The 24,829-nt window shown below is 40.7% G+C and overlaps 3 protein-coding genes across 4 annotated transcripts in view; 2 read left to right on the top strand and 1 right to left on the bottom strand.

Moving 5' to 3' along the window:
- SNW1 (SNW domain containing 1) overlaps positions 1–15,640 on the top strand; it is a 43,731-nt gene extending 28,091 nt beyond the window's left edge. Inside the window, exons 9-14 of one of the 2 annotated variants that reach the window (XM_028851722.2) lie at positions 309–425; positions 1,777–1,918; positions 9,857–9,953; positions 12,254–12,371; positions 14,712–14,875; positions 14,956–15,640. In XM_028851722.2, the coding sequence (XP_028707555.1) occupies positions 309–425; positions 1,777–1,918; positions 9,857–9,953; positions 12,254–12,371; positions 14,712–14,875; positions 14,956–15,154 (837 nt within the window). In that variant the 3' untranslated portion in view covers positions 15,155–15,640. Of the gene's footprint in view, positions 1–308; positions 426–1,776; positions 1,919–9,856; positions 9,954–12,253; positions 12,372–14,711 lie in introns of both variants that reach the window. The other variant, XM_028851721.2, reaches the window with a different exon arrangement.
- Positions 1–24,829, top strand: part of ALKBH1 (alkB homolog 1, histone H2A dioxygenase) — a 188,583-nt gene that overhangs the window by 130,073 nt on the left and 33,681 nt on the right. The window lies entirely within an intron of this gene.
- Positions 15,641–24,809, bottom strand: SLIRP (SRA stem-loop interacting RNA binding protein). The gene is made up of 4 exons (XM_015144260.3): positions 24,704–24,809; positions 22,010–22,068; positions 16,990–17,097; positions 15,641–15,743 (listed from the first exon to the last, which is right to left on the bottom strand). The coding sequence occupies exons 1-4, from the start codon at positions 24,798–24,800 to the stop codon at positions 15,678–15,680; spliced, it is 330 nt and encodes a 109-aa protein (XP_014999746.1). The 5' UTR covers positions 24,801–24,809; the 3' UTR covers positions 15,641–15,677.

Below are 24,829 nucleotides of genomic sequence, written 5' to 3'. Positions count from 1 at the left end.
TGGATCACCTGAGGTCAGGAATTCAAAACCACCCTGGCCAACATGGTGAAACTCCGTCTCTACTAAAAATACAAAAACTAGCTGAGTGTAGTGGCACACGCCTATAGTCCCAGCTAGTTGGGAGGCTGAGGTAGGAGACTCACTTGAACCCAGGAGACAGAAGTTGCATTGAGCCAAGATGGCACCCCTGCACTCCAGCCAGGGTGACAGAGCCAAGACTCCAGCTCGAAAAAAATTAAATTAATTTAACTTCAAATAATTAATTGAAGCACTTCTGTGACTGGGTTTTCTGTCTGCTTTCACCCTAGGGTTATACAATTCCATTAGACAAACGTCTGGCTGCTGATGGAAGAGGACTACAGACAGTACACATAAATGAAAATTTCGCCAAACTGGCAGAAGCCCTCTACATTGCTGATCGGAAGGTTGGTTGGTTATAATTTGTTTAATGCTCTTGTTACTTTTAAAATCCATTCTTGGTTACCTAAGGTACTGATAATTTAACTATAGTACCAAGCACCCAGAGAGAGTCTCACCCATGGTACGTGTGTCAGAAATGGCAGCTGCTAGTTGGCAGCTGTCTGCATGCTCCTAGCCTTTGTAGATGTGTACATACACCCCACAATGGTGATCCGGCTCCCTCACAACATGCCAGAATAATGATTTGCTGGGGATGATCCCATTTTGTGAAGACTGCTAGGTTTCGTAATTCTTGATTTCAAATTTTCCTGTATTTTAGATGTAGCTGTCCCACAAAAAGGCAGTTGCAGGCAAAGACAGATAAACATTCTAATGAATTGAATGCTACATAAAATGGCGTTCATAGCATTGGCCATCTATTAATATTGCATAATGTATTAAATATTATGAAATTAGGCCAGGCACAATGGCTCATGCGTATAATCCCAGCACTTTGGGAGGCCAAGGCTGGTGGATTCCTTGAGATCGAGAGTTCAAGACCAGCCTGGCCAATGTGGTGACACTCCATCTCTACTAAAAATATAAACATTAGCTGGCGGGCACCTGTAATCCCAGCTACTTGGGAGGCTGAGGCAGGAGAATCTCTTGAACCCAGGAGGCGGAAGTTGCAGTAAGCCAAGATTGCACCACTGTACTCCAGGCTGGGCAGCAGAGTAAGACACTTCATCTCAAAAAATATATATAAATATAAATATTATGGAATTAATAAATGATATTGAAGTTCACATGCATCATAGCATGTGTTTAGAACATAAAAAAAAGTCTTGTATCACAGTGAGTTCCTTATAAAAATTATCTAGCAGATGTAAGTTAAGATTTTATCTTGAGTTGACTTGATTCATTTTGAAAATGTAACCAGTCCCTTTTTATTTATTGATTTATTTTGAGATGTATCTCACTATGTTGCCTAGGCTGGTCCCAAGCTCCGGAGCTCAAGCAGTCCTTCCACTCTGGCTTCCCATAGTGCTAGGATTACAGGAGAGAGCCACTATGCCTGGCTTTACTTTTGTTTTTTAGATTGTTTCTGAGAAAGCATTAGTGAAACACTTGATTTACAAGATTAATTGGGGTCACTATAGTTTCAATCACTAAAATATTCCCAGAGAAGAAAGCTGACCTTGCAGTGTCTTCCAGGCAGGATATCTTTTAGTGGACAAGATTCTTTGTTTTAATTAGCAGTAACAAATCTGAATTCTGTATGATTGCTCTTACCAGCCAGATTTTAGGGAGCTGGATGACAGCCATAAATATTTATCCCATGATAGTGTCCTGTTTAACATGTGACTTTACTAACAGGCTCGTGAAGCTGTGGAAATGCGTGCCCAAGTAGAGAGAAAAATGGCTCAGAAAGAAAAGGAAAAACACGAAGAGAAACTTAGAGAAATGGCTCAGAAAGCCAGGGAGAGAAGAGCTGGGATCAAAACTCACGTGGAAAAAGGTATGACATTCTCATTACTGAATTGAATTTTACTTGGTGAACAAAATACATCTATTTTAGAAAATCTTTTTTTTCCTACTGCATATAAAGTTAGGTACATCTAAACAAAATTTAGATACTTCAGATATAGTGTAGAAATGGAGAGTAATCTCTGCCTTAGTAAACTGAAGCAACAGGAGATAATAAAAAAGTGGGTCTTCAGTTTGGGACTGTACCAGAAGTTTTTAAACTTCTGAGCAATGTACTTTTAAAAATTGCATTATTACTCAAATGATAGGCTTGATTTTCTCTTATTTTAATCTCAGAACTTAAGAGAAATTAGGTATCTAACTGAATAATTCCACTCCCTCATATGGTGAAATAATCCGGAGTTTTTCTACCTTGTAGGCTCTAATGCATCATTAAATCTGCCAGTATTTTCTCTCTGACTTTACTTAGTGGTCTACATTGGTGTATTAATTCAATTAGAATGGGAAGTCGAGTCCTAATTATAATTCAAGAAATTCTGTGAGGGTGGTTTTTTTCATTACTGAATTCTTACCTGGTACATTTATTCATTCTTTCATCTATTTAGTTCATATTGAGCATCTGCTGTGTGCAAGGTTCTCTTTTAGACACAAGGTGTTTTTGCTAGACAGTGGGTAGGGGGATGGGATATAACAATCAACATTCTAGTGAGTGTAGACAGACAAAAGTTAATGATGTAGTATAGTAAAAGGTAATAATTGATATGGAAGAAAAATAATACAGGGAAGGAGGATATAAAATTGCTGGAAGGTGAGAGTGGTCAAATAGCCCTCGCTTCTGAGATGGTACTGTTAGCAGAAATACTTGAAGGAAGTAAGGAAGCAAACCATGTGGATTTCTGGGGGAAGAGCATCCCACACAGAAGGGCCAGCAGGTACACGACTGAGATGGAAGTATGCCTAGTGTGGCTCAAGGAAGAGCAGGCAGGCCAACGTGACTGGATTGTATGAGAAAGAAGGGGATAAGCAGGAGATGAGGTGTCAGAATATTTAGGACAGGTGGGAAGAGTAGTGGCCAGATCATGTATGGCCTTTTAACCTAAAGATAAAGCTTTTACGACAAGTGAAAAGGGAAGCAATTGCAGGGTTTTGAGCATAGTGATGTGACCTGACATATTGTTTTCCAGCCTTATTGTGGTATAATTAACAAAAATTGTATAAAATATACAACATGATGTTTTAATATATACTGTGAAATATTCACCACTGTCAAGCTAATTAACTTATCAGTCATCTCTTATAGTTACTTTTTAAATGTTTTGGTGAGAACATTTAAGATCTACTCTCTTAGCAAATTTCAAATATACAATGCAGTACTGTTAACTGTAGTTACCATACAGCATTTTAGATCTCCAGAAGTTACTCATCCTGCGTAAATGAGATTTCGTACCGTGTGACCATTTCCCCAACATATATTTTTAAAAGACCTCCCTGGCTGCTGTGTTAAAAATAGAATACTGTGGAGTGGGCATGGGCTAATGCCTTCCAAATAAACTGTAACAAGAGGTAGCAAAAACATGGTCCCATATTGGACGTATTTTGGTGGTAGAGTTGACAAAATTTGCTTGTGGATTAGGTGGAGATACAAAAAAGAAGTAGGAGTTAAGGATGACTCCAGAACTTTTATCCTAAGCAGTTGGGAGGGATTAAATTGCCAACTTCTCAGGATAAAAGTAAATATTACTTTTATTTACTAATATTGGGAAGTCTGCAGGAGGAACATGTTTGGGAGGGAAAGATGAAGAATTTAATACAGTTAAGGATATGTTAAGTTTAAGATGGAGGTGCCAGATAATTGGTTACAGGAGTCTAGAGTTCAACCATAGGGAAATAACCAGAGTTTTAAGTAGTGAGCTACTTCCCTCGGTTATATATGAATGACTTAATAAGGTGAGATATAAATACCTGCCTGGTTGTATACCTAACCATAGAATATAATTAGAAGTAAAACTTACTGCATCTGAGTTCTCTAATAAGAAAACAACAACAGAATGGTTCTCAAGAAATTAAAAATTTTAATGAATCTCTTGCCAGATAGTAGTAAAAACTAACATTTATCAGGTGCTTATTATGGTGGGCACCACTCTGAGTACTTTATTTGTATTATCTCTTAATCCCTGGGGTGACCCTATGTAGCGGTACTATTATTGTGACTGTTTTACAGAGCAGGAAACTGCAGGAAACTAAGGCTCATAGTGATTAAGTAATCTGCCCAGGTCACATGGTTAATTGGCTATAGAACCAGGATTTGAATCTAGACAGGCTTGCTCCAGATCTTATGCTGTCAACTGTACTCCATTCCCTCAGACAGACGAGGGTAGAAAAAAATGAAGATAGATATAAACGCAGTGGAAATCAAGATCCAGCCAGCCCCTAAGGGAAATAAGCAGACAGTTCTTTATTCAATAGAATCTTTGAAAATATAAGGGAAACATTATGCATAATTCTTTTTTTCTGATTTTTAAAGTATTATTATTATTATTATTATTATTATTTTGAGACAGAGTTTCGCTCCTGTTGCCCAGGCTGAAGTGCAATGATGCAACCTCAGCTCACTGCAACCTCCGTTTCCCGGGTTCAAGCGATTCTCCTGCCTAAGCCTTCCGAGTAGCTGGGATTAAAGGTGCCATCACCATGCCCAGCTAATTTTTTCTATTATTAGTAGAGATGGGGTTTCACCATATTGGCCAGGCTGGTCTCAAACTCCTGACCTCAGGTGACCCACCTGCCTCAGTCTCTCAAAGTGCTGGGATTACAGGCATGAGCCACCGTACCCAGCCTTTCCTGACATTTTATTATGAAAATTTTCAAACATACAGAAAAGCTGAAAGAATTATATGATGAACACCCATATCTCCTGCCACCTAGATTATACACTTAATTTTTTTTTTTAAACAATTAACATTGCTCCCATGAAAGAAAAGCTTTAGGACTTGACAACTTCACTGCTGAATTCTTCCAAACATTTAGAGAACTAAATACCAGTTCTACTCAAGCTATTCCAAAAAATTGAAGAGAAGGGAATGCTTCCAAATCCATTCTACAAGGTCATTATTATCCTGACACCAAAACTAGACAAATATACAACAAAAAAGAAAACCACAGGCTAACATCCCTGATAGTCATAGATGCAAAAATCCTTAACAAAATTCTAACAAATAGAACACATTAAAAAAGATTTAACAACACATTAAAAAAGATCATTCTTCATAATCAACTGAACTATCCTTCATCCCAAGGATGCAAGGATGGTTCAGTATATGCAAATCAGTAAGTGTGATACATCACAATAATAGAACCAAAAATAAGAACCATAGCATCATTTCAATAGAAACTGAAAAAGCATTTGAAAAAAGTCAACATCCCTTCATGATAAAAACTCTCAACAGAGTGAGCTTAGAAGGAACATAACTAAAAATATTTAAGGCTATATATGACAAACCCACAGCTGACATTATACTGAATGGAGAAACATTGAAAGTCTTTACTCGGAGATCTGGAACAAGGCAAGGATGCCCGTTTTCACCACTGTAATTCAACATGGGACTGGAAGTCCTTGCTGGTGGAATTTAGGCAAGAGAAAGAAATAAAGGGCATCCAGATTGGAAAGGAAGGTTGGGCACAGTGGCTCACACCTGTAATCCCAGCACTTTGGGAGGCTGAGATGGGCAAATCACTTGAGGTCAGGAGTTCCAGACCAGCCTGGGCAACATGGTAAAACCCTGTCTCTACTAAAAATACAAAAATTAGCTGAGTATGGTGGCGTTCACCTGTAATCCCAGCTACTCAGGACGCTGAGTCACAAGAATTGCTTGAGCCCGGGAGGCAGAGGTTACAGCGAGCTGAGATCACGCCACTGTACTCCAGCCTGGGCAACAAAGCAAGACTCCATCTCAAACCAAAAAAAAGAAAAAAAAAACAAGGAAGACATCAAATTATACTTGATCAGAGACATTATGAATCCTATATTTAGAAAAACCTAATGACACCACCAGAAAACTTAAAACTGATAAACGAATTCAGTAACATTACAAGATACAAAAGCAACATACAAAAATCTGTAGCATTTCTATATACAAATAGCATACCCAAGCTGAAAAAGAAGACAGTCCCATTTATAGTAGCTACAAAAAAACTACCTAGGAATAAATTTTTTGTTTGTTTGTTTGTTTGTTCGTTTGTGTGTTTTTTTGAGATGGAGTCTCACTCTGTCACCCAGGCTGGAATGCAGTGGCGTGATCTCAGCACATTGCAACCTCTGCTCCCCGGGCTTAACCAATCCTTGTGTTTCTGCCTCCCGAGTAGCTGGGACAACAGGCGCACACCACCACGCCTGGCTAATATTTTTCTTATTTTTAGTAGAGATGGGGTTTCACCATGTTGGCCAGGCTGGTCTCAGACCTCAGGTGGTCTGCCTGCCTCGGCCTCCCAAAGTGCTGGTATTACAGGCATGAGTCACTGCATGTGGCCTCCTAGGAATAAACTTAACCAAAGAAGTGAAAGATCACCACAAAGAAAATGATAAAAGACTGATGAAAGTAACTGAAGAGGAGGCTGAGCATGGTGGCTCATACCTGTAATCCCAACACTTTGGGAGGCCAAGGCAGAAGGATTACTTGAGGTCAGGGGTTCAAGACCACCCTGGGCAACATAGTGAGACCCTATCTCTTTTTTAGAAAAATAAAATTAAATGTTAAGAACAGAAATTGTAGAAGACACACAAAAAATGGAAAGATAGCCCATGCTCATGAATTGGAAAAATTAGTATTGTTAAAGTGTTCATACTACCCAAAGCTAGCTATAGACACAATGCACTCCCTGTCAAAATACCAATGACATTCTTCACAGAAATAGAAAAAACAATACTAAAATTTGTATGGAACCACAAAAAAAACCAAATAACCAAAGAAAACTGGAGGCATCACACTGCCTGGCTTCAAAGTGTACTACAAGGTTATAGTAACCAAAGCAGCATGGTACTGCCATAAAAACAGACACATAGACCAGTGGAACAGAATAGAGAACCCAGAAATAAATGGATTGGCTGTAAATGCATGGAATTTTTGATTGTTTGGAGACAAGGTCTCACTCTGTCATCCAGCCTGGAGTGCAGTGATGTAATCTTAGCTCACTGCAACCTCTGCCTCTCAGGCTCAAGCTATCCTCCCGCCTTGGCCTCCCAAGTAACTGGGTCTAAGGCATGCACCACCATGCCTGGCTAATTTTTGTATTATTTGTAGAGACAGGGTTTTGCCATTACACCCAGGGTGGTCTCAACCTCCTGGCCTCAAGTGATCCACTCGTCTCGGCCTCCCAAAGTGCATTACAGGCATGAACCACCACCATGCCCAGCCAATGCGTGGATTTTTAACACTGATGCCCAAAGCATACATTGGGGAAAGGATAGGCTCTTCAATAAATAGTGCTGTAAAAACCAAATAGTCACATGCAAAAGAATGAAAATAGACCTCTATTTCTTACCACGTACAAGAATCAAATCAAAATGCATTAAAGACTTAAATATAAGGCCTGAACTATGAAACTACTAGATGGAAACATTGGGGACATGCTTCAGGACATTGGTCTGGGCAAAGATTTTTTGGGTAAAATCTCAAAAACATAGCAAAAGCAAATATAGACAAATGGGATTGCGTCAAGCTGAAAAGCTTCTGCACAGCAAACAGTCAACAGACTGAAGAGGCCACCTACAGAATGGGAGAAAATGGTTGCAAACTATTCATTTTAGAAAGAATTAATAACCAGAATGTACAAGAACTCAATAGCAAAGAAACCAGATAATCTGATTTTAAAATGGGCAAATGATCTGAATAGACAGTCTCAAAAGAAGACATACTTATGGCCAACAGGTGTATGAAAAAATGTTCAGCATCACCAATCATCAGGGAACTTCAAATCAAAACCACGGTGAGATACTATGTCACCCCAGTTAAAATGGCTATCACCAAAAAGACAATAACAGATGCTGGTGAGGATACAGAAGCGGGGGGAACTTCCACTAGTACATTGTTAGTAAGAATGTAAATTAGTACAGCCACTGTGGAAAACAATATGGCAGTTCTTCAAAAAACTGAAAATAGAACCACTACACAATCCAACAATCCACTGCTGGGTATATATCCAAAAGAAAATCAGTATATCAAATCAAAAAGGGATATCTGCACTCCATGTTCATTGCAGTGCTCTTTACAATAACCAAGATACACAGAATATGTCCAGTGGGTGAATGGAAAAAGAAAATGTGGTCTATATACACAATGGGATGTTGCTCTGCCTTAAAAAAGAATGAAATGTAATTTGCAACAATATGGATGGAACTGAAGGTTATTAAGTGAATAAGCCTGGCACAGAAAGACAAATACCGAATCTTCCCACTTGTATGTGGGAGCTAAAAAAGTTGGTCTCAGGAAAGTAGAGAGTAGAATGGTGGTTACCAGTGGTTGGGAAGGATGTTGGGGATAGGGAGTGAAGAGAGATTGGTTGATGGTACAAAAACACAGAAAGAGTAAGTTCTAATGTTCCTAGTACAATGGGGAGAATAGTTAATGATAATTTATTGTATATAGCAAAATAGCTATAATGTTTCCAACTCAAATAAATGTTTGAGGTGATGGATATCCTAATTACCCTGATTTGATTATTACACATTTTATTGATGTATCAAATATATATACCCCATAAATATGTATAATTATATATCAATAAAAATAAAATTTAAAAGCAATTAACGTTGATAAATTTGCTTTATCACATATTTGCCCATCTGTCCATCTATCCATCTGATTTACTGCATTGCATTTCAAAGTAAGTTGAAGACGGCAGTACATTTTACCTTAAATATTTTAGCTGCATGCTTGATTCTAGAATTCACATTCAAAAATTAATATTATTTATTAGACTTAAATTAATTGCAAGTAAGGTTTAAAAGGCTGAATGTGACTACAAAGAAGTTTGTAATATTCTCTTGTTCAAAATATTGGCTGGGCGCGGCGGATCACTTGAGGTCAGGAGTTCGAGACTACCTTGGTGAAACTCCATCTCTACTAAAAATAAAAAAGTAGCCTGCATGGTGGTGCACGCATATAATCCCAGCTACTTGGGAGGTTGAGGCAGCCGAGAAGCAGAGGTTGCAGTGAGCTGAGATCACTCCACTGCACTCCAGCCTGGGCAACAGAGTGAGACTCCTTCTCACAAAAAAAAAAAAAAAAAAAAAAACCCAAACAGGCTGGGCGCGGTGGCTCACGCTTGTAATCCTAGCACTTTGGGAGGCTGAGGCGGGCACATCACCTGAGGTTGGGAGTTTGAGACCAGCCTGACCAACATGGAGAAACCCCGTCTCTACTAAAAATACCAAATTAGCTGGGCGTGGTGGCGCATGCCTGTAATCCCAGCTACTTGGGAGGCTGAGGCAGGAGAATCACTTGAACCCGGGAGGCAGAGGTTGCAGTGAGCTGAGACCGCACCATTGCGCTCCAGCCTGCGCAACAAGAGCGAAAGTCCGTCTCAAAAAGAAAAAAAAAATTAATGGGGCTGAGTGCAGTGGCTCACACCTGTGACTCCAGCACTTTGGGAGGCCTAGGTGGGAAGTTCACTAGAGCCTGGAGTTTGAGACCAGCATCGACAACATAGAGGGACCTCATCTTTACAAAACATTAAAAAATTAGCCAGGCATGGTGGCACACACCTGTGGTCCCAGGTACTTGGGAGGATGAGGCAGGAGGATCACTTGAATCCAGGAGGTAGAAGCTGCAGTGAACCATGTTCATGCTACTGCACTCCAGCCTGGGTGACAGAGTGAGACCCTGTCTCTTTTTAAAAAATTATATACACACGTACACATATGCACACATATAATAGATATTACAGTGAAGTACTTTTCAACTGTTCACAACAGAGGATGGGGAGGCACGTGAGAGGGATGAAATCCGGCATGACAGGCGAAAAGAGAGACAGCATGACCGGAATCTTTCCAGGGCAGCTCCTGATAAGAGGTAGGTGTTATTTAAGATACGTACCAATCATGGAGGCTGGGCGCGGTGGCTCACCCCTGTAATCCCAGCACTTTGGGAGGCCAATGTGGGCAGGAGATCGAGACCATCCTGGCTAACATGGTGAAACCCCATGTCTACTAAAAGTACAAAAAATTAGCCGGGCGTGGTCATGGTGGGCGTCTAGTCCCAGCTGCTCGGGAGACTGAGGCAGAAGAATGGTGTGAACCTGGGAGGCGGAGCTTGCAGTGAGCTGAGATGGCGCCACTGCACTCCAGCCTGGGCAGAGTGAGACTCCGTCTCACACAAAAAAAGATAGGTACCAATCATGAAGAGTGGCCTTTTTGTACCTTTTAGAGCAGAGTTTTTAGTCCACTAAGATCAGTTTTGCTTCTCTCCCTTTCTTCTTCAGTTTGATAACTTAATACATTAGCACTTAATTTTCTTATACTTAACTTTGTCTTAGCTCTAGTTGACTGTCTTTGGAATTAATCTTTTCTTCCATCACTTAAGTCAGAATTGAGAATGATGGGAATATGGAAAACAGAATTGAGATCAGATTTTTGAAAAGGATGTAGTAGTAAATTTGGACTGTTATAGTCGGTTCTTTTCCTACCTTAAATGGTGAGACAAATGGATTATGTGCCTCTTTAGACAGGAAATAAGCTGTCATGCTTTTACTGAGATCATTTTATATGCATAGTACTTTATATGCATCTAGTGCAATTGAGAAGAGCAGTTTTGAAAGAAGTGAAAATCAGCTCATTCTTAACAGAAGTTTAACTTACAGTTCAGAAAGACAGAGCTATCCATAAAATAATTTGAGAAAATTTGCAAAGCACTTTTAGTAAATATAAATGTATGGAACAAACTAAATACATATACAAGGGCATAAAGTATGGATTGGGGAAGTTTATGGCTCACCAAAGGCTGAGGACTTAAAGTTCTGAAAAGTAGAGGAAATGCTGCAATACAAAGGTAGAATTCTGAGTGAGGGTTAAATGCAAATATAAAATATTTTCTTCCCAAAGGAACAGTTTTCTATGCTCTGATCATCCCATGAGCCTAATACATTTTTCAAGTCATATTTTAAACACAAAAAAGAGGCTGGGCACGGTGGCTCACACCTATAATCCCAGCACTTTGGCAAGCCAAGGCGGGCGAATCACTTGAGGTCAGGAGTTCATCCAGCCTGGCCAACATGGTGAAACCCCCATCTCTACTAAAAATACAAAAATTAGCTGGGTGTGGTGGCATGTGCCTGTAGTCCCAGCTACTCGAGAGGCTGAAGTGGGAGAATCATTTGAACCCTGGAGGCAGAGGATTCAGTGAGCCAAGATCGTGCCACTATACTCCAGCCTGGGTGAGAGCGAGACTGTATCTCAAAAATAAAAATAAATAGGCATTAAAAAGATTCCTGCTGGTGTTAATTGGCATATTTCATCTCCCTGGATAAATGACGTCATAGAGAAGCAGAGACTCTTACTCTTGAGTTGAGGGTAACGTACATGTAGAAGGAGGAGCAAAGTGTGAAAGTGTTTAATTAATGACAGTCTTGGTTAGTAATTCCTAAGTTGTAAAAGTTACAATGGCTCTGTGGATAAATTGGGCCCTCAAAACCAGTAAAGTGGCCATCAGAATTGACAACATAGAAAAGCTGTAAAATTGTAACTGGATGAAAATCAAATAGCCTGTAGAAATCATTTTGTGACCTGAGTTTTTAGTAAAATAAGTAATGACAGTTACCATGGTTTCATTGGGATATAGATTGCATGTATAATGAAACAGCCAGGAAACCAAATTAATTTGAATGTCAAAAATCATACTAACTATTTCAGTCATTGACATGTTTTCCTCAAAATTCTAGTGGGATAAAATTATTAAATGTAGTTAGATAAAAGAGCTGTTTCTAGCTTATTTAAAATGATTCCTGTGCTACATCTAAATTGTATCCACTTCCCCAACCCCCAAACCATCATATGATAGTAAATATAGACCATAGCAATTTTATATCTCAGTATGGTTGTAAGGTGATTGCTTATATTAAAGAATTCCATGTCAACGAATCTGTTAGATGTTCTTTTGAGCTAACAGGATGTCCTAATTGTAAAACTCTTCCCTCTAATCTGAAATGCTTTATAAGGGCTGCCAACTTGATTATGTATTATCAAGGAATATACGTTCTCAAGATGTGAATGTGACATATTCATGTCCTTTGCTTCTGAGATTGGTTGTATTTCTATTGAACATACTCAGTTTGTCTATAAAGAGTTTTCAGTTAGTGATGTCGTATTTCAAAATAGGTCGAAACTTCAGAGAAATGAAAATCGGGATATCAGTGAAGTCATTGCTCTCGGTGTTCCTAATCCTCGGACTTCCAATGAAGTTCAGTATGACCAAAGGCTCTTCAACCAATCCAAGGTACAAGTTTAGGAAAGCATATTGTTGTGTTGATGTGAATACCTATCCTCAGGGAAACGAAAATTACCATACTTCATATTTGGATGTAAATGCCAGCATGATGACAAAAAAATTGGAAGTTGTATGTTGAAACTTGAGACAAGAAAGATGAAACAGTTCTGATTTTAACTTCTTACAGTGGACTGAAATTTGAGACACTAGGAGAAGAAAGAAATTAGCTGATTAAAAACTTGGTGCTGTACTCGGGAGGCTGAGGCAGGAGAATGGCGTGAACCCGGGGGGCGGAGCTTGCAGTGAGCCGAGATTGAGCCACTGCACTCCAGCCTGGGCGACAGAGCGAGACTCTCTGTCTCAAAAAAAAAAAAAAAAAAAAAAAAAACAACTTGGTGCTGTGGTATGTCAATCTTTTGTTTTTAAAATAGAACCAGGGAGGACAGGCACGGTGGCTTTTGCCTATAATCCCAACACATTTGGAGGCCGGCAGATCACCTGAGGTCAGGAGTTTGAGACCAGCCTGGCCAATGTGGTGAAACCCCAGCTCTACTAAAAATACGAAAATTAGCCAGGTGTGGTGGTGCATGCCTGTAATCCTCACTACTTGGGAGGCTGAGGCACGAGAATTGCTTCAGCTTGTGGTGAGCCAAGATTGTGCCACTGTACTCTAGCCTGGGTGACTGAGACTCTATCTCAAAAAAATAAAATAGAGCCAGTGTCCTACAAAAGTTCCTCTTGGGTTTTTTGTTGTTCATTTTTGGGTTTTTTTTTTTTTTTTAATGCTATAGAAATATGTCAATTTGGGAATCTTTTAAAAATGAAGCTGTAAAACTGGATTAAAGTACTAGGCTGGCTGTCAGGAAATCTGATTTCTAGTACCAATTGCCATTAGCTAACTAGGACACTTTAAGCCTGGGAAAACACAAGGCGGGTGCGTGCACACACACACACACACACACACACACACACGGTAAGAATACAAAGGTGTAAGTTCTACTGGAAAGTGGAGTGGGAAACTTTATGACTTGGAGGTTTTAAGTAAGCTCTTCTAAGTGATAATTTATTAGGTGCATTTTATATTCTTGGCATTGTTCTAAATCTTGTTATTATCTCAATTCTTACAAAAATCCTTTGAAATAATACTATTCTCTCATGTTATAGATGAGGAAATTGAAACACAGGTTTACCTTGTGACTGATGGAATTAAGATTCAAGTCTTGATCTCAAAGCTTTATTATTACTATTTTTTTTTGAGATGGAGTCTCACTGTCACCCAGGCTGGAGTACTGTGGCGCCATCTTGGTTCACTGCAACCTCCACCTCCCAGGTTCAAGGGATTCTCCTGCCTCAGCCTCCTGAGTTGCTGGGATTATCACAGGCACATGCCACCACGCCCGGCTATCTTTAGTAGAGACAGGGTTTCATCATGTTGGGTCAGGCTGGTCTCAAACTCCTGATCTTGTGATCCTCCCGCCTTGGCCTCCCGACGTGCTGGGATTACAGGCGTGGGCCACTGCGCCCAGCGCATTTCAAAGCTTTCTTAACCACTATACAAAGGCAGCTTACCAGCTGAGCAAAGGGATCTAGGGGTGAAATTTCACGTAAGTAAAATATTTTCAAGATAATCACCTGTTAGAAGCTTAAGCTTAAAACATTTAAAAATTGTGATGAAAATATTTCTGGCTGGGCACTGTGGCTCACACCTGTAATCCTAGCACTTTGTGAGACCTAGGCAGGCAGATTGCTTGAACCCAGTTTAAGACCAGCCTGGGCAATATGGCAAAACCCTGTGTACAAAAAATTAGCTGGACATGTTGGCACACACCTGTACTCCTAGCTACTTGGGAGGCTGAGGTGGGAGGAACACTTGAGCACAGGGAGGTTGCAGCTGCAGTGAGCTTATATAGCGTTTTGTGAGACCAAGGCAGGCAACCACCTGAGGTCAGGAGTTCAGGACCATCCTGGCCAACATGGTAAAACCCTGTCTCTACTAAAAATACAAAAATTAGCCGGGTGTGGTGGCACGTGCCTGGAATCCCAGCCACCTGGGAGGCTGAGGCAGGAGAATCGTTGGAACTGGGAGGCAGTGGCTGCAGTGAGCCAAGATCACGCTACCGCAGTCCAACCTGGGTGACAAAGCAAGACTCCGTCTGAAGAAAAAAAAAAAAAGAATCCAAAGTTATGAAGTTTATGTGCTAGCAGTTTTTTAATGAAGACCTTTAATTTGCAGTTCAGATTGTTGAAAATGTGAGCTACAAATTAGCAAGGGTTTACTGTAAACATGTTATGATTCAGCTTTTGATAAAGTGTTTACACTTTTATTTAATGTCATCCATTTTTCCACAGGGTATGGACAGTGGATTTGCAGGTGGAGAAGATGAAATTTATAATGTTTATGATCAAGCCTGGAGAGGTGGTAAAGATATGGCCCAGAGTATTTATAGGCCCAGTAAAAATCTGGACAAGGACATGTATGGTGATGATCTAGAAGCCAGAATAAAAACCAACAGGTACCAATCCATACAACTCAATTTCAGTGTTTACACTGGTGAAAGCAAAGTAGTTCATAGTCTTTTCTCTTTTTCCCTAGATTTGTTCCCGACAAGGAGTTTTCTGGTTCAGACCGTAGACAGAGAGGCCGAGAAGGACCAGTTCAGTTTGAGGAAGATCCTTTTGGTTTGGACAAGTTTTTGGAAGAAGCCAAACAGCATGGTGGCTCTAAAAGACCCTCAGATAGCAGCCGCCCCAAGGAACATGAGCATGAAGGCAAGAAGAGGAGGAAGGAGTAGACACAGGTCTCTTCATAGTGAATGAACTATTACCCATTACCCTAATGATGCAAGTCATACGGGGGAACACTTTGTAAATGGTCAGGATAAAAAACAAATCTGGGTGTCGGATCCCAGCACTACTTTTTATTACTGGAGAATGGGGGGGAGATAGAAAATTCTACTTTGAATTACTTAGTTTTTTTAAAGAGTGGGTTGTGTTTGTGCTTTTCCCACCTTTCAGCATTTATAGAACATGCTGCCCCACATACAAAGTCAAGACCACTTCCTTTTGTGTGACACTAGTAGTTTGGGGTTAATATTTTGTGTAAGAACAGCTGCATATGAGTAAAGTTACCCCAACCACAGTGAGGAGGATGTTCACATACTGGAACTATCCTGCCAAATAAATTTTGCCCCTGTTGTGCTCTGTTTTAATTTGGAGTGGGCAAAGTAACCTCTTGCTTGGTGCAACTATTTGTTTCAAATAAAAACATTTAGACAAAATTCTCAGTTATGTTAACTTTATTAATAGGCTGCGGTCTCAAAAATCTTTCTCTTCATCATCAGATGTCGGCAGAACTTTTGGCTTTTGAGCTTGAACCTGGACCTGAAAAAAATAAGCACTGTAAGGAAGGAAAGGCAATGTTTGCAAAAACATTCAAACTGAAAATCGCTTTTTTATTAGGGAATCAGTATGAATAACTCAGGCAGTTTTTATTTGTACCTTGTTCTTTTGTTTTCTCCTCAAATTCCTTTTACCATCTTTCTTGATATTATGACTCCCTAACCCTCAATTAAAAATTGTAAATCAGGCCAGGAGCAGTGGCTCAGGCCTGTAATCCCAGCATTTTGGCAGGCTGAGGCAAGAGGATTGCTTGAGGCCAGGAGTTCAAGACCACCCTGCAACATAGCAAGGGCCTGTCTCATTAAAAATAAATTTAAAAATAAAATAGTAGATCAATTTGGCCCAAGATCACATGGTGGGAAAGCCAAGATTTCAGCCCCAGCTTGCCTGACTTGAAAGGTAGACTGCTGGCTGGGTGCGGTGGCTCATGCCTGTAATCCCAGTGCTTTGGGAGGCCGAGGCGGGTGGATCGCCTGAGGTCACAAGTTCGAGACCAGCCTGACCAACATGGTGAAACTCAATCTCTACTAAAAATACAAAAAAAATTAGCTGTGCGTGGTGGCACATGCCTATAATCCCAGCTACTCAGGAGGCTGAGGCAGGAGAATCACTTGAACCCAGGAGGCAGAGGTTGCAGTGAGCCAAGATCACACCACTGTACGCTAGCCTGGGCAACAAGAGCGAGACTGTCTCAAACAAACAAAAAGAAAAAAGTAGACTGCTATGTCCACTGTGTTATATAAACTGGTTACTCTACCACCCCCCATTCTTTTTCTTTTCTTTTTTTTTCAGATGGATTTCGCTCATTGCCCAAGCTGGAGTGCAATGGCGCGATCTGTCAGGTTCTTCTGCCTCAGTGTCCAACCTGTCTCCCCGGTTCTTCTGCCTCAGCGTCCTGAGGAGCTGGGACTATAAGCATGTGCCACCATGCCCGGCTAATTTTTTTTGTATTTTTAGTAGAGATGGGGTTTCTCCATGTTGGTCAGGCTGGTGTCAAACTCTTGACCTCTAGTGATCCCCCCACCTCAGCCTCCCAAAGTGCTGGGATTACAGGCGTGAACTACCACACCTGGCCTACCACCCCATCATTCTAACAAGCATTAAGGTAGCTTCAGTTACAAATCTCTCAAAGTCCCCATCATTCCATATTTATGATCTATTTGATACATAATTAAATAGTACCTACATGTATATCATACATGTGTCTGGTATAGAAAAACAAATTTACCTTTACTCCATCTATAATATGATATTCCTGTTGTAGTGCATTCTGAAGTTCTTCTTCTGAAGAAAACTGAACCCAACCCAAACCTCTGTGAAAGCCAGTCCCCTTGTCCTAAAAATTCAAAATATAGGAAAAGATTAATCATGAACTTGAGAAAGTTTCCAGGAGCTCCAAATCAAACTACCAACTTTTTCATCTGCCAAAAATCAGATTTTTTTTTTTTTTTTTCAGGCAGGGTCTTGCTCTGTCACCCAGGCTGGAGTGCAGTGGTATGAGCCGGACTCACTGCAGCCTCAACTTCCTGGGTTCAAGCAATCCTCCCACCTCAGCCTCTTCAGTAGCTGGGATCACAGGTACATACCACCATGTCTGGCTCATTTTTTATATTTTTTGTAGAGACAAGGTCTTGCCATCTTACCCAGGCCGGTCTCAACTCCTGGGCTCAAGCAGTCTTCCCATCTGGGCCTCCCAAAGTGCTGGAATTACAGGCATAAGCCGGCATGCTCAGCCAAAAATCGATCAAAGACATAGGTGTCGGTAACCTTGCTTTACACCCTTCCTGATCACCCAAAGCTAAATCCCTGTTGTTAAACTTCCTGTTTTCCTTGCTGCCATTAGAGAAGATATGGGTCATGAGCTTTCTGTATCATTCTAGATGCAAACCATACTAACAGTAATAGCTAAGGGAAATTTTGATCAGTACTTTTGTTCTAAGCCTCGTTTCTGGAAACTAGAAAATTAAGCCTCAAAGGCTTGTTGCACTCATTTCTGAATCCAGTCACCCTCATCACCACCACGACTATCATATGTTCCTAATGAAAAACAAGAAAAGATAATATTTAGCCCTTACTTAACCTAGTTATAGACTTCGGGTTAATTTAAACAATTTTGCTACTTTCCCTTGTGCAAAAGTTTCAACCTATACATCACATACGGAAAACAGATTCTAGAGTGCTTGGATGTACCCTGCCCCTCCAGCCCTTCAACAGAAAACAAGTATTAAGATGTCTAGTCCCTGTAGATAACAAACTGGTCCTCATTAGTCTCATTCAAGTTATGCTGTGCTTTGCCAAAGAAAATCAAAATCTTACAATTGCTCCTATACTTCAAGGATAACTTTATAAGGAATAACCTAGAATACAAGAGAAGTTTCTGGTGATGTCCCAATGATCCATTCATTGTAGATAAGACAATTTCTTTTTTTTTTTTTTTTTTTTGAGACGGAGTCTCGCGCTGTGTCACCCAGGCTGGAGTGCAGTGGCGCGATCTCGGCTCACTGCAAGCTCCGCCTCCCAGGTTCACGCCATTCTCCTGCCTCAGCCTCCGAGTAGCTGGGACTACAGGCGCCCGCCACCACGCCCGGCTAGTTTTTTGTATTTTTAGTAGAACGGGGTTTCACCATGTTAGCCAGGATGGTCTCGATCTCCTGACCTCGTGATCCACCCGCCTCGGCCTCCCAAAGTGCTGGGATTACAGGCTTGAGCCACCGCACCCGGCCAGATAAGACAATTTCTAAAGCATTCCTTTACTGTCATGTGACCACTTCCACAGTCAAAGGCATTAAGAAATTTGTTTATATTAAAACAGGCCAGGTGCAGTGGCTCAATCCCAACACTTTGGGAGGCTGGGGTGGGTGGATGGCTTGAAGTCAGGAGTTCGAGACCAGCCTGGCCAACATGGTGCAACTCCCATCTCTACTAAAAATACAGAAATTAGCCAGGTGTGGTGGCACATGCCTGTAGTCCCAGCTACCTGGGTGGCTGAGGAAGGAGGATCACTTGAACCCGGGAGGCAGAGATTGCAGTGAGCTGAAATAGCGCCTCTGCACTCCAGCCTGGGCGACAGAGCAAGGCTGTCTCAAAAAAACAAAAAAAAACAAAAAAACAAAAACTCAGTCCAGGTGCAGTGGCTCATGCCTGTAATTACAGCACTTTCGGAGCTAAGGTGGGTAGACTGCTTGAGTCCAGGAGTTGCAATATGGTGAAGCCCAATTTCTACAAGGAATACAAAAAACTAGCCGGGTGTGATGGCACATGACTGTAGTCCCAGCTACTCAGGAGGCAGAGGCAGGAAGGATCCCTTGAACCCAGGAGGTCAAGGCTGCGGTGAACGTGATTGTGCCACTGCACTCCAGCCTGATGACAGAGTGAGACCCTGTCTCAAAATAAGGAACCAGGATTTCCAACTTGAGTACAATGAATTTAACAAAAAATTATTTTTGTCATATTTTATTTTGTTTTATCAACATCAAAGCTGCCTTTTATTTAAATCTAAGATCTATTCTTTCCAGGTCCTATTTTATTTATGGACCAAGAAAAACCTATTAATTTTTTTTGCAAGGAACTTTTAAATGCTCTTGAAAAAACTGAAGTTTTCATGCTTATAGAAAACATTTCATGTCCATTAATACATGTGCCCAACTTTTCTATTCAACTATATAAAATTCCATTGCATCAGTGACTTAATATCTAATCAATCCCAGTGATGAACATTTAGGTTTTTTCTTCTTACTTGACATTAAGCAATGCTGCTTTGGAATATTCTTGACCACACATTTCTGTAGGATAAATTCTTAGACAAGTAACTGCTAGATCAAAGCAAATATAAATTCTTAACTTTGGTATTTTGTCAACTATACATCAGAACTGAAGGTACCAGCTGAACTTCTCAACAACTTGAGTGCCAGATTCCCTACACCTTCACTGGTACTATATATAACTAATCTGTTAGTCTTTGGGAGTCAAGTAACATTAAACCAAGAATTAAGAATTTAAGTTCCTTTATGTTTTTAATTTTACCATAGCCCTTATAGTGCTGCAAGGAAAAAAAGGTTTCAGTCAAGTGTGTGTAAACTATATACTCACATCACACCCTAAAAAAGCCCACAGAGAAATACAGTCCGGGATAAATTTATAGGCTGATTTCTAAACCCTCCCAAGAAAGCAAAGGAAATGTAATTAATATAAAAATACTGTTTTATTAGTTATAAATCTAAAAAAGAAAATGGTACTCAATGAAGATAAAACTTAAAATATCCTCTGCCAATTCTTAGAAATCTCAAATCCTTATTAGAATACTGTAGTAGGCAGAATTCTAAGATAGGCCCTATGATCTCCATGCATTCCCCATGTCACACCCTATATAATTCCCTCCCCTTGAGCGTAGGCAAGACCTGACTTGCTTCTAACCAAAAGAATACAGCGAAAGTAATGGGATGTCACTCCTGTGATTACGTTCAATGTAAGATGCCATCTTAGCATACTGGAGAAGCCCTTGCTGGCTTTAAAGAAGCAAGCTGCAATGTAGTAAGACAGCCTACAGATAAACCAGGTAACAAGGAACTGCAGGGAGTTCCTAGGTGAGAGCAGCTCCCAACTCAGAGCCAAAGGTCAGCAAGAAAACAGACCTCAGTCCTACAGTTAAAGATGAATACTGGCCGGGGGCAGTGGCTCACACCTGTAATGCCAGCATTTTGGGAAGCCCAGCGGGCGGGTCACTTGAGGTCAGGAGTTCAAGACCAGCCTAGCCAACAGAGGGAAACTCCATCTCTACTAAAAATACAAAAATTAGCTGGGTGTGGTAGCGCATGCCTGTAGTCCCAGCTACTCAGGAGGCTGAGGCAGGAGAATGGCTTGAACCCAGGCAGCAGAGGTTGCAGTAAGCCGAGATTGCGCTACTGCACTCCAGCTTGGGCAACAGAGCAAGACTCCATCTCAAAAAAAAAAAAAAAAAAAATTTTTGTCAACCACATGAGGGAGCTTGAAGTCAGTCTTTTTCCCCAGTAGACCCTTTGATGAGAGGCACTACAGCCCCAGCTGACACGTGGAATATATAGCTATGTAAGACCCTAAGGAGAGGACCCAGCTAAACTGTGCTCAGCTGTGAGATATGTGCTGTTTTGAGCCATTATGCTTGTTGTATTTTGTTACACAACAATAAAAAAACACAAATACGTATGATAAAGCCTTTTCACTTTTTAATCAGTATCACTCAAAATGTTATCAATGGACTGTAGGCCAGGCATAGTGGCTCACGCCCGTAATCCCAGCACTTTGGGAGGCCAACGCAGGAGGATTGCCTGAAGCCAGGAGTTCAAGATCAGCCTGGGCAACATGGCAAGACCCCCATCTCCATAAAAATAAGCCAGTACAGTGGCTCACACCTGTAATCTGAACACTTCGGGAGGCTGAGGTGGGCAGATGGCTTGAGCCCAGGAGTTTGACGAGACCAGCATAAGCAACATGGCCAAACCCCATCTCTACAAAAAATACAAAAATTACCCAGGTGTGCTGGCACATGCCTGTAGTCCCAGCTACTCAGGAGGCTGAGGTGGGAGGATCACCTGAGCCTGGAAGGCAGAGGTTGCAGTGAGCCATGATCGCATCACTGCACTCCACCTGGGGTGATAGAGCAAGACCCTGTCTCTTAAAAAAAAGAAAATGAAAAAATTTTCCAGCCTGGGCAGTATGGCAAAACCCTGTCTCCACTAATACCAAAAAAGTTAACTGGGCATGGTGGCACATGTCTGTAGTCCCAGCTACTCAGGGGGCTGAGGTGGGAGGATCACTTAAGCCTGGGAGGCAGAGGCTGCAGTGAGATCAGGCCACTGCACTCCTGCAGAGGGACAGAGCAAGACCCTGTCACAAGATAGATAAATAAGAGTTTTTTAAAACACTTTAAGCTTTTTCTTTTTTAACAATTTTTGTGAGTGTATAGTAGGTGTATATATTTACAGAGCACATGAGATATTTTGATATAGGCATGCAATATAAAATAAGCACATCATGGAGAATGTGGTATCTATCCCCTCAAGCATTTACCATTTGACTTATGGGGTATCTAAACCCTTAGGCATTTATCCTGAGTTACAAATAATCCAATTACACTCTTTGAATTATTTTAAAATGTAAAATTATTATTGACTATAGTCACCCTGTTCTGCTATCAAATAGGTCTTATTCATTCTATTTTTTTGGTACCCATTAGCCATTCCCACCTCCCCCTACTTTTTCTTAATACTTACAAAAGGTACAATACACCTTTTTACATGGCCAAACTGTGCAAAGTATTCTTTCAGCTGACCTGTGTGGCAGAAGAAAACGTATTAAAAGCAGTTACTATATTTTGGATTCTCTTAGATTGTAGAAAGAAACTAAAAGTGATCCCAGGGTCACCAGACTTCTTGTGGACAGGAACTACTTTGCATTTCCCTAAAGGCTTAAGATTTAGGAAGCAGCTATGGTACTGACTATAAAGTCACAATGTACCAGACTTGGTGGTGAGGAGGGGAGATGGACAGACAAGTTGTTGAATTGGCTGCAGTCTCCATCCTCAGCAAACATCAAGTGTTTTCATCATATCAGTTACTGTGCTATGTGGACTATGATCCCTGTGAGCAGATCACAAAGAAGAAAAAGACCAATTACAGTCCAGTGTGTTTCCAGGTATACTGAAGATTTCCAAATAAAATCCCAACTTACTGGTCCTTCACAATTTAGTAAAATGAGTTGACCTCACCTGCTCTTCCTGCCTTATTTCCCACTGCTGGTCCCTAGTTACTCTCTAGTACAACAAATTGAATTATCTGTATCTGTCCTGCGGATTACCCTCTGCATATGTTGTTCTCTCCCCTCTGTATGCTGGTAATCCTATCTCCCCCTGCCTAACTTACAACTATAACTATTCTTCAAGACCCAAACCAAATACATCCACTGAGTATTATTTTATTGGGCTCCTATCACAATACAAGACAATGTACTAGCCCTGTAGGACTTCAAAGATTTGGAGTATATAAAGACTAAAAACTACACGATCTGTTTCTCTTGTGAACTACAGTGCCTGTACTTCACTGAACTACTTTTTATAATATCTATTTAGTTCTCCTAGTTCACCAAAACCTCACTGGTTCAACAACTGCCTATATTTGTTCTAAGTCTCTTCATCCCCACCACTACTACACTGTAAGCTCCCTCAGCATATAAACCACCATGTTTACCGTGACCAATAAACAGTAGGGCCTCAATATTGGCTAAATGAGTAAGTAAATGTCCACTAATCCTTCCAACAATCCACAGAGACTAAATTTTTAAGGGATCTAATGTTTAAGTCAAACCAACTGGCAAGATCAAGGTCTCACAGAATATGATACTGGAGAACAAAATAATGTTAAATATATGTTTTATACCAGATAATTAAAGTCCTAGAAGACGCTGATTTCAAAACAAACCAGCTCTGGAAGGTAACCCTCTTCCTAAATTGCCTAAAATGGTGAAGGAAAAACAGCTGCAAGCACCAAGAAGAATGCCTACCACAGAATAGATACTTAAGTAAGTATTTGCTGAATCAATGTAACAACCAAGAGAAACTGTTTCGAGGTTGTACATAATGCTCACTCTTTTTAAGGGTTTTAAACTCGCCCTTTATTGTCTGGAAACTTGCATCCTCAAGATGCTAATGAAACTCCTCAGCCTTTCCATAAAGTTTCACAGGGCCTACGGGAGACTTTACTGGGCTTGGTCTTCACCAAGCACATGTTTAAAAGATGGGGCACAAACCAACCTATTTCCCATTCTACTACTCACGTCTGAGCCACAAAAACTAAAAAGAAACTAAATCTTGCTCCATTTTGTTTAAAGGGGCTGACCTGAAACATGAATACAAAAAAAGTGACCACGAATGTTTATATGTTGGTAAGCAAATATAAAAACCTCATCTCAAAACTGCAACTGACAAAAATTGAAGGTGGTGAAAGATTTCAGAACTAATTATTCCAACCTTTATCTCAAGACTAGGCCTCTCCTGTAAGTTTCAATTTTAGTTATCGTGAAAATAACTATCATTTGCTGAGTACTTACACTGTATCTAACGCATGTCTAAGAAGTTTGCATATAAACTCAATCCTCTCAACAATCCTATGAGCTGGGTATTATTGACTACATTTTATCAATGAGTAAACTGAGGCCCAGTTGTGAGTCATTTTCCCATACTAACTTCAGTTATTCAGGTGATACAACGATTAAATGGCCAAGCTGGAATTCTAACCTCAACGGTCTAGTTTCGGAGTCCACTTCTCAGCCACAATGATATACAACTTCTGTTCAATTGCCTGACAGAAACTTCACAAGTTTCTCAAACTCAACACATTCAAACTTTACTCACCTTCTCTTGGCCTGCTCCTAGCTTCTAAACGAGCAATTCACCAATGCTAAAAACCCAGAAATCATTCCTCCCTTTCCTTTATTCCGTACACTTTCCCATTTAAGCCATCACGAAACGGCATCTAATTTGCTTTTAAAACGTGACTGGATCTGACCACCATCCTTCTACCATCGCCCTAATTCAGGTCCTCACCTTTTAAGTAAATTAATGATACTGCTTTTTAGCTCCTCTCCAAGCCTACAATCTTGCCACCTTGAATCCATCCTCCACACTACAGTCAAAATTATCCCTTCTAAATTGTAAATCTTGGTTACCAAGTAATAAATCTTTACACCAAATCACTCCTAAAGGCAAGAGCTGGTGCATTCGTGACCCCAAAAGCTCAAAGGCCATCCCTAAACGGTTAACTGCAAACAAAATTTCTTTCTGCTCACTTGCATGCTCAGGAGCAGTCTCCTAATTCAGTCACCACGCTGACTTAAGTACCCTGCAAAAAGCAGAAGCTTTGAGGATCGCTTGGACCTAAAAATTCCGCTACTCCCACATCTCCATCACTCACTCGACGCCGCAGTCCAAGGAATTTTTCTCACAAAAGCAACCGGCCGATCGATATTTCTACGCAGCGCCACAGCACCTCTCGCTGCTGAGGCCGCCATCTTTAGACTAAAGGACCTCCTTGAAGCGA

Source organism: Macaca mulatta, chromosome 7 (assembly GCF_049350105.2).
Source record: "Macaca mulatta isolate MMU2019108-1 chromosome 7, T2T-MMU8v2.0, whole genome shotgun sequence".
Classification (NCBI taxonomy): Eukaryota; Metazoa; Chordata; class Mammalia; order Primates; family Cercopithecidae; genus Macaca; species Macaca mulatta.
The sequence above is the reverse complement of the archived record's forward strand: the minus strand, read 5'-3'. Positions and strand labels throughout refer to the sequence as shown.